This window comes from Ctenopharyngodon idella, chromosome 17 (genome assembly GCF_019924925.1).
Source record: "Ctenopharyngodon idella isolate HZGC_01 chromosome 17, HZGC01, whole genome shotgun sequence".
Lineage (NCBI taxonomy): Eukaryota > Metazoa > Chordata > Actinopteri > Cypriniformes > Xenocyprididae > Ctenopharyngodon > Ctenopharyngodon idella.
The window spans coordinates 20,828,841-20,842,149 of record NC_067236.1 but is presented as its reverse complement, the minus strand read 5'-3'; the positions used below and the strand labels follow the sequence as shown (position 1 = coordinate 20,842,149).

The 13,309-nt window shown below is 38.4% G+C and overlaps 1 protein-coding gene across 2 annotated transcripts in view; it reads left to right on the top strand.

The window, feature by feature from the left end:
* eprs1 (glutamyl-prolyl-tRNA synthetase 1) overlaps positions 1-12,384 on the top strand; it is a 29,568-nt gene extending 17,184 nt beyond the window's left edge. For both annotated transcript variants that reach the window (XM_051867033.1, XM_051867034.1), the window contains 18 exons: positions 101-218; positions 315-704; positions 835-1,047; positions 1,583-1,831; positions 2,624-2,854; positions 2,936-3,201; positions 3,511-3,562; positions 3,664-3,873; positions 5,645-5,717; positions 5,803-5,882; positions 5,970-6,071; positions 6,189-6,344; positions 7,531-7,728; positions 7,807-7,980; positions 9,722-9,882; positions 9,983-10,061; positions 10,164-10,228; positions 11,943-12,384. In XM_051867033.1, coding sequence (XP_051722993.1) covers positions 101-218; positions 315-704; positions 835-1,047; positions 1,583-1,831; positions 2,624-2,854; positions 2,936-3,201; positions 3,511-3,562; positions 3,664-3,873; positions 5,645-5,717; positions 5,803-5,882; positions 5,970-6,071; positions 6,189-6,344; positions 7,531-7,728; positions 7,807-7,980; positions 9,722-9,882; positions 9,983-10,061; positions 10,164-10,228; positions 11,943-12,093 — 2,968 coding nt within the window. In that variant the 3' untranslated portion in view covers positions 12,094-12,384. The remainder of the gene's footprint in view (positions 1-100; positions 219-314; positions 705-834; positions 1,048-1,582; positions 1,832-2,623; positions 2,855-2,935; positions 3,202-3,510; positions 3,563-3,663; positions 3,874-5,644; positions 5,718-5,802; positions 5,883-5,969; positions 6,072-6,188; positions 6,345-7,530; positions 7,729-7,806; positions 7,981-9,721; positions 9,883-9,982; positions 10,062-10,163; positions 10,229-11,942) is intronic.
* The last annotated feature ends 925 nt before the right edge of the window (positions 12,385-13,309 follow it).

Sequence of the window (13,309 nt, the reverse complement as noted above, 5' to 3'; positions counted from 1 at the left end):
TTAAAAACTTGATTTTCACTACAGGGGGACTTTAAATATTTTTTTTTTCTGTTTTTATGCTCCGTTTGTAATTCTGTACATCGTTTGATTATTGATTTAGTCCCCACAGCTGCAAGGAGAGTCCCTGTGTCCTGCTCTATATCCCAGACGGACACACGAAAGAGATGCCCACTGCTGGCTCCAAGGAGAAGAGCAAGAGCCAGACAGCTGCTAAACCTGTGAGCACAGAATTGGATCCATCCATTTGTTCTCCGAACAAGTCTGTTTTCAAACATTGAAGAAAATGATCACTTGTCATATTGTTCTTCCTTCAGGTGAAGGCTGAGTCTGCTCCTCCGAGCAAAGCCAAGCTGGCTCCTGTCTCCAGCCCTGCGCCATCAGCATCAGGAGACGTTTCCTCCCTATACTCCAGCATTGTGGCTCAGGGAGACCTGGTCAGGCAACTCAAGACAGACAAGGCGCCTAAAGAGCAAGTGGATGCCACTGTAAAGCAGCTCTTGGCTTTGAAGTCAGAGTTTAAACAACTGACTGGACAGGAGTACAAACCTGGCATGGCTCCACCTACTTCCGCCCCAGCACAGAAGAGCTCTGCCCCCACTCCTGCAGTAGGAAGTTCAAGCCCTGCCTCCACCGGTTGTCCGTTCACTCGTGTTGCTGAACAAGGCGAAGTGGTCAGAAAACTGAAGGCTGAAAAAGCACCCAAGGTCTGTTTCAGTCGCTGTTGCATAATTCAGTGAGCTGCCTGCCATTCAGTCACTTTTAAGGGTCTGCTTCATTTAGGGTGCTTTTGGTTGTTTTTTGAGTTTCATTGTTGACCACATCTTCATTTTACAGGAGCAAGTAGATGCTGCAGTAAAACAGCTCTTGGCTCTCAAAGCTGAGTTCAAACAGCTCACTGGTCAGGACTACAAACCAGGCATGGCTCCTCCCACAGCATCTCCCCCACAGTCCGCCCCTTCATGTGACTTCTCCCCTGCTGCCATATATGGGCTTGTGTCTGAACAGGGGGAGATGGTCAGAAAGCTGAAAGCAGAGAAAGCACCAAAAGTGAGACTATAGTTACATCTTGCCTTAGATTATGATGAAATTTTTAATTCCTTTTTTCACAGGGGCCACCCTAAACTATATATATATATATATATATATATATATATATATATATATATATATATATATATATATATATATAATATATATATATATATATATATTATATATATATTGCCCCAGATTAATATATAATATATTATCCTAACCTATTTTTGTTTTATAGTACTCAATATCTGTTGCAGATATGCATCTGTAGCTAGTCATTATTACAAAAATATATATATATATATTGCAAATAATAGCTTTATATTATATATAATTATTATATATAAATAACTTGTATTGTATATTTATATATGCATGTTTATAATATAAATAAAATAGATATATGTTTATTTAATATATATATATATACACACAATCTTTTTTTTTTTTTCAGGAAACGTGTGTAATTTGTAATTTATTTGTTGGTATTTACTTGTTGGTTTACTTGTGTGTTTTTTTTTTTTTTGTTTTTTGTTTTTCTCCTCAGGACCAGGTTGATGCAGCAGTGAAGCAGCTTTTGGCTCTGAAGGCAGAATATAAGCAGGTGACGGGACAGGAATACAAACCTGGAGTTCCCCCTGCTGGTAGCTCTCCATCAACTCCAGCTCCAGCTCAGCCTGCCGCCACCACGGTTTCAGCGTCTGTCTCCTCTGACAGCTCTCCTAAGTCCATTTACGATCGAGTCACTCAACAAGGAGACCTTGTGAGGAAATTGAAAACAGACAAGGCACCCAAGGTTTTTGACTTCTCTCAGTTTTGGTCATAGTTTTTTAAGGGTTATTTCACCCAAAAATGAGAATTCTGTCATTAATTACTCACCCTCATGACGTCCAAACCCATAAGACTTTCGTTCATCTTCGGAACACAAATGAGGATCTTTTTGGTGAAATCTGAGAGCTTTCTGTCCTTCCATAGACAGCTACACAACTACCTCTTTGACGCTTCAAAAAGTTCATAAAGAGATTGTAAAACTAATCCATATGAATTGAGTGGTTTAGTCCAAATTTTCTAAAGAGACTCGAATTTTTTTTTTTTTTTTTTATATATATAATGAACAGATTTAATGTAGGTTTTTATTCACATGTAAACATTCATCAACTCACACATCATGGTAAATGGAAACTCAAGCATGTTTGCTTGACGTGCAAAAACCAGTGAGGTTCATTCTCGTGCTACACAGCACGTTTGAGCTTTCGCAAGAACCAATGAGGTTCATTCTCGTGTTACGCAGCACGTTGATCAATTTTTATATGTGAGCAAAAGCCTAAATTTAGTCTGTTCATTATAAAAAGCGATTGAGTCTCTTCTTTTTGAAGAGTCAAAGTTTCAATTAAGTAGGAGGGACAGAAAGCGCTCAGATTTCATCAAAAAGATCTTAATTTGCATTCTGAAGATCAATGAAAGTCTTATGGGTTTGGAACGACATGAGGGTGAGTAATTAATGACAATTTTCATAAACTAACCCTTTAAAATATCTAATTTTTAAATGATTCTAAGTAGTATTCAACATTTCTTCATATTTTTACAGGATCAGGTAGATGCTGCCGTGAAGCAGTTGCTGAGTCTTAAAGCTGAGTACAAGCAGCAAACTGGTCAGGAATACAAACCAGGCATGTCTCCTTCCTCTGGCCCCGCCCCTGCACAGTCTAGTCCCGCCCCACCTCAATCCAGCTCCTCCCCTCAGGCTCAAGCACTGTTTTCAGACATAGCCCAGCAGGGTGAGCAAGTGAGACGGCTCAAAGCAGAGAAAGCTCCTAAGGTTTGTTTGAATTTGTTTGCAAACATTATCAAATATTACATTTTTATTTTAGCGCTCATGATATTCTAATTTATTTTTTAGGATCAAGTTGATAAAGCAGTGAAGACTCTGCTTGAGCTGAAGGGTCAGTATAAAGCCCTCACTGGGGAGGAGTACAAGCCTGTGACTACCCCAGGAGGCACAGGGAACACGGGGGGAGAAGACAAGAGCCGCAAGGAGAGGGAGAACAAATCTGAAAAGCAGGGAGGAGGACGTAAGCAGCAAAAGGGAGGAGAGAAACCTCAACAAGGTCAAGACTCTGGAGCAGCTGGAGCAGGAGATGGCCAAGGGCCAAAGAAACAGACACGGTGAGAGGCAAAATCGCAAAGTAACCCATACAGTGTCAAATGCCCTTTATTTGTTTCCTTGAGACATGGATAACTACTTAAACGGAGGCTTGAGAAAGTTTTGCAGTTGATTTAGTACTGTCTCAACTGGTTTTGTCCTCCAAAACTAAACCCAGAATGCAGCCTCTCTTGTCTGAATGTCTTTTTCAGACTGTAAGCTGTGTACATGGACACTTCACTAAAGGATATTCAGTTATGTATTAAGGAAATGTTGCATTTGCAAGAAGAATTTATAGATTCACTCACTTATTTTGTGTTTCTCAAATGTAGGCTGGGACTGGAGGCAAAGAAAGAGGAAAACTTGGCTGATTGGTACTCACAGGTACACTGTGCTTATATGATTTTGTAAACTGTTGAAGAGCTATATTTACAAAGTACTTTTTGGTCAGCTGTTTAAAAAATCTTCGTCTTTGCTGGTTTCAGGTCATCACTAAAGCAGAGATGATCGAGTACTACGATGTCAGTGGTTGTTATGTGTTGAGGCCCTGGTCGTATGCTATCTGGGATGCCATCAAAGAATTCTTTGACCGGGAGATAAAGAAGCTGGGTGTTGAGAACTGCTACTTCCCCATGTTTGTCTCTCAGGCTGCCCTTGAGAAGGAGAAAACCCACATTGCAGATTTTGCACCAGAGGTGATGAGTTGGAAAGAATGAAAGAATAGAAGTTTTTAAAGAAATTAATACTTTTATTCAGCAAGGATGCATTAAAGGATTAGTTCACTTCAGAATTAAAACTTCCTGATAATTTACTCACCCCCATGTCATCCAAGATTTTTGTCTTTCTTTCTTCAGTCGAAAAGAAATTAGGGTTTTTGAGGAAAACATTCCAGGATTTTTCTCCATATAGTGGACTTCAACAGTTACCAACGGGTTGAAGGTCCAAATGTCAGTTTCAGTGCAGCTTCAAAGAGCTCTACACGATCCCAGACGAGGAATAAGAGTCTTATCTAGAAAAAAAATAATTTATATACTTTTTAACCTCAAATGCTCATCTTGCACTGCTCTGCGATGCGCCACGCATTACGTAATCACATTGGAAAGGTCAAGCGTGATATAGGCGGAAGTACTGAGCAAGTGTTTACACACTGAGCAAAGTGTTTGCAAAGACTAAGTCAAACTGGCTTTAAAAAAAAGGTAAAACAACGTCTGACAATTTTGAAGTTGGACGAGAAAATAAGTTTTTTGCCCTACCGCGGTACTTCTGCCTACGTCACGCGTGGGCTTTCCAACATGACCGTTTCAGACAAGCATTTGTGGTTAAAAAGTATGTTTTTTTTTTTTTTTTTGTAATTTTTTTTTTAGAAAATGACTAATCGTTTCACTAGATAAGGCCCTTATTTCTTGGGTGGGATCATGTAGAGCCCTTTGAAGCTGCACTGAAACTGACATTTGGTCCCTGTTAAAGTCCACTATATGGAGAAAAATCCTGGAATGTTTTCCTCAAAAACCTTAATTTCTTTTTGACTGAAGAAAGAAAGACATAAACATCTTGGATGACATGGGGGTGAGTAAATTAGTTACAGTAAAGACATTTAAAATGTTTATGTATCACTTTTTCCACAAAAATGTTAAGCAGCACAACTGTTTTCAGCATTGAAACTTTACTTGATAATTTTATCAGAATGATTTTTGAAGGATACTGAAAACTGGAGTAATGGCTGCTGAAAATTAGGAAATTACATTTTAAAATACACTGCCTGGCCAAAAAAAAAAAAAAAGTTTTAGATTTAAAAAGGCATATGCTTAAGAGTCTGTGATTGGATCATTATTGTAGTGATTATTATGTTTTTAGCATGGTATATGTTTGGCAAAAGTTATTCTAACCCTAATTGATGGAGAGTGACCAATTTTAGGACAAGATCTTGTATTGACAATGCAAGAGTTGAGCACTCTGTAAAGTCTCCTCCAGCACATCCCAAAGACTTTGAATGAATTTAAGGTCTGGACTCAGAGGTGCCAATTCGTGTTTGAAAAATGGTTTTTCATGCTTCCTCCCAATCAATCTTTCACAATTTTAGCGTGATGAATCTTGACATTGTCATCCTGGAATATGGCTGTGATGTGTCTTCCTACATGGTTGTTTAAGAAATGAAAAGCTACACACTCCATCAATTAGGGTTAGTTGAACTGTTGCCAAACATAAAACATGCTAGAAACACAATAGTCACTGTAATAATGATCCATCCATAGACTCTTAAACATTTGCCTATTTAAATCCAACTTCTTTTAAATGATGTTTTTGATTAAAATAAGTGCATATTTTTTATATTATAGTAATGGATGATTGGAACAAGATCATATTATGGTGGATCATATTTGGGGCTTATCGGTGTGTGGATAAGGTATACATATGGTATGAACAGCCACTCAAAGATTTGTGCTTTTTATCTGCAAATGTCTTTAGGTTGCTTGGGTGACAAGATCAGGAAAGACAGAGCTGGCGGAGCCCATCGCTGTGCGTCCCACTAGTGAGACAGGTGAGCAACTGCAGCTGTACCTGAAATGGACTGGATTCTCATGTTTTTATTATGATTTTAATAAATTCTTCTTGCATTGATGCAGTGATGTATCCTGCCTATGCCAAGTGGGTCCAGTCACACAGAGACCTGCCAATCAAACTCAACCAGTGGTGCAATGTCGTGGTCAGTTTCAGCCTCAGTTGTACACAGTTGTACAAACACATCTAAATTAAAGGCCTGTGTATTCATTCACTTTCTTGCTGTTCTCAGCGTTGGGAGTTTAAACACCCCCAGCCCTTCCTGAGGACCAGAGAGTTTCTGTGGCAGGAGGGACACACAGCATTTGCCACCAAAGAGGAAGCTGAAGTAGAGGTTGGTTGGATGTGATCAGTCACACCTCACTCACAACTCTTAATATTTACATGCTGATCCTGAAATTATTGTACCATGTTTCTGACCCTCACACTCTTTTAACCATCATGTGTGCAGGTGTTGCAGATTCTGGACTTATATGCTCGGGTGTACGAGGAGCTGATGGCCATCCCTGTGGTCAAGGGCAGGAAAACAGAGAAGGAGAAGTTTGCAGGAGGAGACTACACAACCACTGTGGAGGCTTACATCTCAGCAAGTGGCAGAGCAATTCAGGTAAGCCTTTGGTTTGCAAGACCTCAAGGCCCTTAAAAATTTCAAGTGAAACTAAAGAACAAACTAGTGTGACATCATTTCAAACAAAATCAGGCTAAAACAGTTTGTTCTGGGAGTTCGAAACAGCTTGCTAGGGGTGTAACAGTACATGTATTTATCTTGAACTGTCACGGTTCGGTGCATACTGTCAGACAACGAATACAGTCAGTCATAGGCTATCCACACTCCAGTCCAGAAGGGGGCGCATGCGGTAATGCATTGTAGCCTAACCACTTTTCACCAGCATTAACCACCGGTAATCACAATAAGCTATGTGCTTTGTTACTTTCGATAAGAAACAAAGTGTCATCTTTCAAGTTCTGTCCATTTTATCATGAAATTCAAACAATAAATGCCTTTTTGATGCGGCATAACAGATCGCTGTATAGGCACCTCAGTTCAAGCGGCAGTTAAAGCGAATGAATGCGATCATCCCTTCCTCTTCACTACTAGTTATAGAATGATCTGAAGCTGTGTTAAAAGATACAGCACAACTGAAACATATATCGTGTAATTGCTCAATCAGTGTTTCAACCACAGAAAGACGTCAATAAAACGGCTTGTAAACAATGTCACATAGCATTACACTTACCTCAGAAAAGCCATTCAGTGTTCACAGCTTGTTAGTTCGCTCTTTCGCTAAATATATGCACTATATTAGCCTATATATTAATTATATTTTCCAGTGGCATCTTAAAAACACATGCGTGAGATGCTGCAAACCACTCAAGACACAAACACAGTGTTCAAAGATGTCCAACTAGTGCATATTAATGCAAAAAAAAAAAAACAATGGAAAAGTGCAGTGGAAAACTGTGGAAGTCGGACATATTTAAAAATCAATGTTTTTCATTTTGACAATTTAAAAAGTCGTTTGTCTCAAGAATCGTTTTTCCCCCCGAACTCTATTGTTTAGTAGTAGTGCTTACTAAGGCAAGAATCGCTATTACTACTGGTTATATTTTGGGTTAGGGATGTGCAACATGTTAAAAACACTCAGAACACCTTAGCGATGCCCTGGAGAAAACCTGCTGCACCCTAACATTCAGAAAATGTAAAAATGTACCTGTAGGGTGTGTAAAAGAAGTATTGTAGCTGGTATCAATGTGCTGCAGTAAGATCTAAAACTCGTCCTTATCGCTCTCAGGGTGCCACATCCCATCACCTGGGCCAGAACTTCTCCAGGATGTTTGAGATCATTTTTGAGGACCCTAAGAAACCAGGCGAGAAGCAGCTGGCCTACCAGAACTCGTGGGGAATCACCACTCGGACCATCGGAGTCCTGACGATGGTTCATGGAGACAACATGGGTCTGGTGCTGCCACCCAGGGTAGCATGTCTACAGGTGTGCTGGAGATCCATAATTTCTTCTTGGTTATAATGGATCATAGCATTGTATGCAAACTTACACTCTGATTTGCAGGTTGTCATCATTCCTTGTGGCATCACAGCCACTCTACCAGAAGCAGAGAAAGACCTTCTGTTGGCCCAGTGCTCCAAGTATCTTTCCAGACTACAGGAGGCCGATATCAGAGTCAAGGCCGACCTGCGTGATAACTACTCACCTGGCTGGAAGTTCAATCATTGGGAGCTGAAGGTATGGAGGTTCTCCATCTCAGCAGAATCACACCAATTAGAGCTGCTTGATTAAGGCAAAAATCATAATTGTGATGATTTTGGTCAGTATTGTAATCATGATTATGATGATTAGGAGTGGGTGATATGACCTAAATCTTTTATTATCTTTATATAATCTAGGTTTTTTGTTGTTGTTGTTTTTCGCTGATATATATCGGGTGGCAAACTCCGGTCCTGGAGAGCCACAGTCCTGCATAGTTCAGCTCCAACCCTGATAAAAACTTGCCTTTCTAGTATCCCCTCAGACCTTGATTAGCATATTCAGGTGTGTTTAATTAGGGTTGAAGCAAAACTCTGGCAGGACTGTGGCTCTCCAGAGCCAGCGCTCGCCACCCCTGATATATATCAAATATAATTTGCTGGAAATAAGGTTGCTATGATATCAAAATTTTGGATACCAGTGAAGTTTCACAATTCTTGATACCAATTTCGATACCACAGCTAGAAATTAATACTAGGCTGCAGTAAACAATCAGTAATACAATAAAACCAAAAAAGAAAATTACAAATAATTGGACAAATAAAAAGCTGTCACTAAGGATTGTTTTGGTATTCGAGTAATCGAACGACCCACCCCCCTTCGGGCACGGGCGAACATTTTAGGTTTCAGATGTTTAAATATACATAAGTACTACTAACAATACATTTAGAGTTTGTAAAATATACACTGATGTCTAAGGAAGCTGCAATAATAATCCTTTCCATTATAATTAGATGACGTGTTATATTTATATCAGATACATTACATACTGTGAGTAAGGCAAGCAACTATAAAGTTTACTCTGTTCTTGTCCCAATTCACCGGACCCTTACATCCATCCGTGTATTTTGCAAGAAATGGATGAATTGACGTGTTGTAAATCCGACAGATCTATTCTCTGAACCGTGGCGTAAACAAACATGGTGGCAGTACCAAAGTATACTTCACTTGTTCAGTCTTTCACAGCTTAATACGCTTGTAATAAGTCTTTTTAATATCAAACATGTCCTGCAGTAGACAGTATTTTACGACAGTCACATTACATGATTTGGATGTTACATTTGGGCTTTTATGGAGGGGCTAGGGTTGTCAAAAGCACCAGTACTTTGGTAGCAAGTCGGTACTAAAACTTAAAAAAAATTGACAAATTGATATTGACCATTTCTGCGTTTCTAGCATTTCTCATAGGTGTGTAAGTTAGTCAGAGTCCACACAACACCGCTCAAAACACCAGAGTTTTCGTTTTACCGCATGCTTTAGCATTCTGCACACTCACAAATCCTTTCATTATTATCAACAAAGTGGATGTAAATAAGAGATTGTGTAGATGGCTTTTTTGATTATAGCGGGGGTTTTCGCAAGCAATTAATGTAGCCTAAATGATTGACAGCCTCAGTGATTATCAAGGGAATGCTCTTTGGACCTGAACAAACTTTTGTTCAATGACTTATAATTATCATCATAAATAATCTCATTTAATTTATTTTTATTTACAAATGGTTAACTGAACTAGTAAAATAGTTCCAGCAGTTTTTGTTATGATACCAAAATTGGTACAAAGAACGTGAAATTTTACTGGTATTGGTACCAGCTACTGGAATTTTGGTACCGTGACACCCCTTTGATGGGGCGAAAGCCACCGCTTTAAAGGGATGGAACAGATTGAGGCACAATAATTGTTTTATCTCGATTATGGCTGACATCCTGTTTCTGAATGCAGGGTGTGCCCATAAGGTTGGAGGTTGGGCCAAAGGACTTAAAACAGGGCCAGTTTGTAGCAGTAAGAAGAGACACGGGACAGAAGGTTATCGTGCCAGAGGCTGATGCCGAGAAGAGAATCTCAACCCTTCTGGAAGAGATCCAGAACAATCTCTTTAAACGGTACAAACTCTGCTTTTTAGTTCTTCACCTAGTATCACTACATTTTGATCTGCCATTTCCTTCAGAGGCAGAATGATATACTATTTTCAACTTGTCACAGGGCCTCTGATGATTTGAACAAACACATGGTTGTGGCCGATACGATGGAACAATTCCAGAAAGATCTGGACCAGGGAAGGGTAAGTAAACTGTAGGGATCTAAAGCTCTTTGGATACTATTTATGCAAAACCATTGCCTAATTTGCCTAAAAAATATGCCTAATTTATGTGATTTCTTACAGATTGTGCAGATTCCCTTCTGTGGAGGCATTGAGTGTGAGGACTGGATTAAGAAGACAACAGCCAAGTAAGAGACTAGTTGATGGTTTTGGGTAGTTTTTCCTTGGTAACCAGGATTTAGTTACGTACTACATTCTTTTTTTAAAACATTTAAATGCCAAAAAAAAAAACCAAAATGATAATCATCTGCAATGGAATTCTTTTCCTACAATATAAACGCAGCTATATATTTTAATGTATAAAGAACCAAAAATGTTAAGTGTGATATAGAGACACAGGGTCCTTTAAAAAGTCTTAAATTCAGGGGCTGGTTGCATAAACTGCTAGTCATCCAATTTTTTTTCTGTAAGACTGTTCATAACTTTAATTCAGATACATAAAAACGTACATTGGTCTAATTTTTGATACCAAAAAGTAAGATTCATTGCTAGTTGGTCATAGTAATACTAGTTTATGCAAATGGCCTGACTGCATCAAATTTAAAAACTGCATTTTCATTTAGCCTGTGTGTGTGTGTGTGTGTGTGTGTGTGTGTGTGTGTGTGTGTTATTTCAGCCTTTAAACCGGGATATATGAAATTGGATATGTTAACATTTTATTAGGCTGTTTATTAGGCAAAAGATTTCATTGTATTAGGCTATTCGAATTTTTTTTTTTTTTTTTTTAATCATAGCTTTTACAGATATTTTATGGTTTAATGTTACCATAGATCTTTCTCTTCCTCACCCATATGGCATTAATTTTATTTGTGCAGGTCTTAAAAAGCAAAATTATTTATTTTTTATTATTTTTAATATTTTAAGTTTACTACTAAAGGCAAAACTAATTCAAATATTGGAAGTTGACAGCTTTTTTTTATACACTGTTATTGTTTTTGTTTTTCTTAGAGTCTATGACTGTCAAACTAAATTATAGGAAACTGTAATATCAAATTCTGTAATAGTGTTCAAAATTGATACATATGTTAATACATTAACCCAAAAAAATACACACACATATACATGCAGGGCCTAAAACTAACTTTTTGCCACACCTGCCAATGGCCGGTGACTTAAGAACATTTACTGGCCACGTCGATTTGCAGAACAGGCAGCTATGACACCAAAATTTTAGATACTAGTGAAAATTCACAATTGAATAAAGTAGGCTAATCAAATGTAAAATAACATAGTCTTCACTGTGTAAATTGAACCTAGATTAATCCTGAGTGTTAGTGTTTTTAACATTAAAAACACAGACAGCAGCAGGTATATTAGGCTGCTGTCACTTTGGATCCAATATAATAATACATTTTGTACACGTTTTCTTTTTCAACTGTTTACGTTCATGTAAGACATAACCGACTATGTTTACTTGCTCAGCACAGGCATTTTTTAATTTTTTTTTTTTTTTTTTTTATAAAATTTGCGTGAATTTTTTAAGCGCAAGAAGAAAGACATGAATGAGAGCTCAATTTAGTATTCGCGCGCTATCTGAGGCGCGGCTTTCTGGGCGAGTGTCCGTTCATGTTTGTTCACGCTCATGTTCTCACAACATTGTATTGTTAGAATTAGTAAAAATGTTACCGGCCAACTGGCGATTGACACAGTTTCATATACTCGCCAACGGCAATTTTTACTCTAATTTGGTGCTTGGCTAATGTGTTAATGTCATGGACCCCAGGAATCCCTGTTTTAAAACCTCTGGTCTTGAACACTAGAATATATTTATATCAATTTGAAGAGGAAAGATAAGCTAGATATGGTTTCTCTTAACACATACACTTTTTCCTGTGTCTTCAGGGATCAAGACCTGGAGCCTGGTGCACCTTCAATGGGAGCCAAGAGTCTGTGTATCCCCTTCAAGCCCTTGAAGACCCTGCAGGCCGGTCAGATGTGCGTCAGCGGCAAAGAGCCTGCGGAGTTCTACACGTTGTTCGGTCGCAGTTACTGAAACAGTCTGTCATCCCCAAAATAGTGACTCCCCTTATCATCAAGTGCACTAGTAGGATAACTGCAAGACATCCGTCATCATCTCTAATCACTCTAAATACTGCTTTTTACTATATTTTAGAGGAACCCTCTATTTTTCAGGTCACAGGTTTACTAACGGACAGGCAGAGAGTTTTAGGCTGAGATCTGACGTTCTGTGCGACCATACTAAACCTTTGCACATATTTGACCTAAATAAATGTCTGACAATTATAAACTAAAATAATCTGTAATAAAGGATTGTTAATTTCTATCGTTTTTGTGCTTTTTGTGACTTTTGTGTGTGGTATGTTTACATGGGGATCAGAAATTAAGGTGTTTTCTTAAATGATTGTGACATTCCATAAACCAAGGGATTTCACTCTTTCACTGTGATGAATGGTTGGTGTCCATGGAAATGGATGAGTGGCGGGAAACTCCAAGGAACATGTGACTGATGAAAACAAACTGAAATTCCATGAAAACAAAACTAAGGATAAACACAACTGTAAGGGTGTGACAGTTAAAAGTACGTGTCTTCAAAACACACAAGCAAAATACCATGAATATATATTTTACAGGTAATGGTATATGCTCCGTAATACCTTTGGTTTAATCCAAATACTAAAAATTGCACACTTTGTATTCAATAACAATAACCCAGCTGACTTTTCTAAAAACAAATATTAATGAACGGACATGCTCTGCCACCGAACACTCAGGTGGTATACAGGTGCTGGTCATATAATTAGAATATCATCAAAAAGTTGATTTATTTCACTAATTCCATTCAAAAAGTGAAACTTGTATATTATATTCATTCATTACACACAGACTGATATATTTCAAATGTTTATTTCTTTTAATTTTGATGATTATAACTGACAACTAAGGAAAATCCCAAATTCAGTATCTCAGAAAATTAGAATATTACTTAAGACCAATTCAAAGAAAGGATTTTTAGAAATCTTGGCCAACTGAAAAGTATGAACATGAAAAGTATGAGCATGTACAGCACTCAATACTTAGTTGGGGCTCCTTTTGCCTGAATTACTGCAGCAATGCGGCGTGGCATGGAGTCGATCAGTCTGTGGCACTGCTCAGGTGTTATAAGAGCCCAGGTTGCTCTGATAGTGGCCTTCAGCTCTTCTGCATTGTTGGGTCTGGCATATCGCATCTTCCTCTTCACAATACCCCAT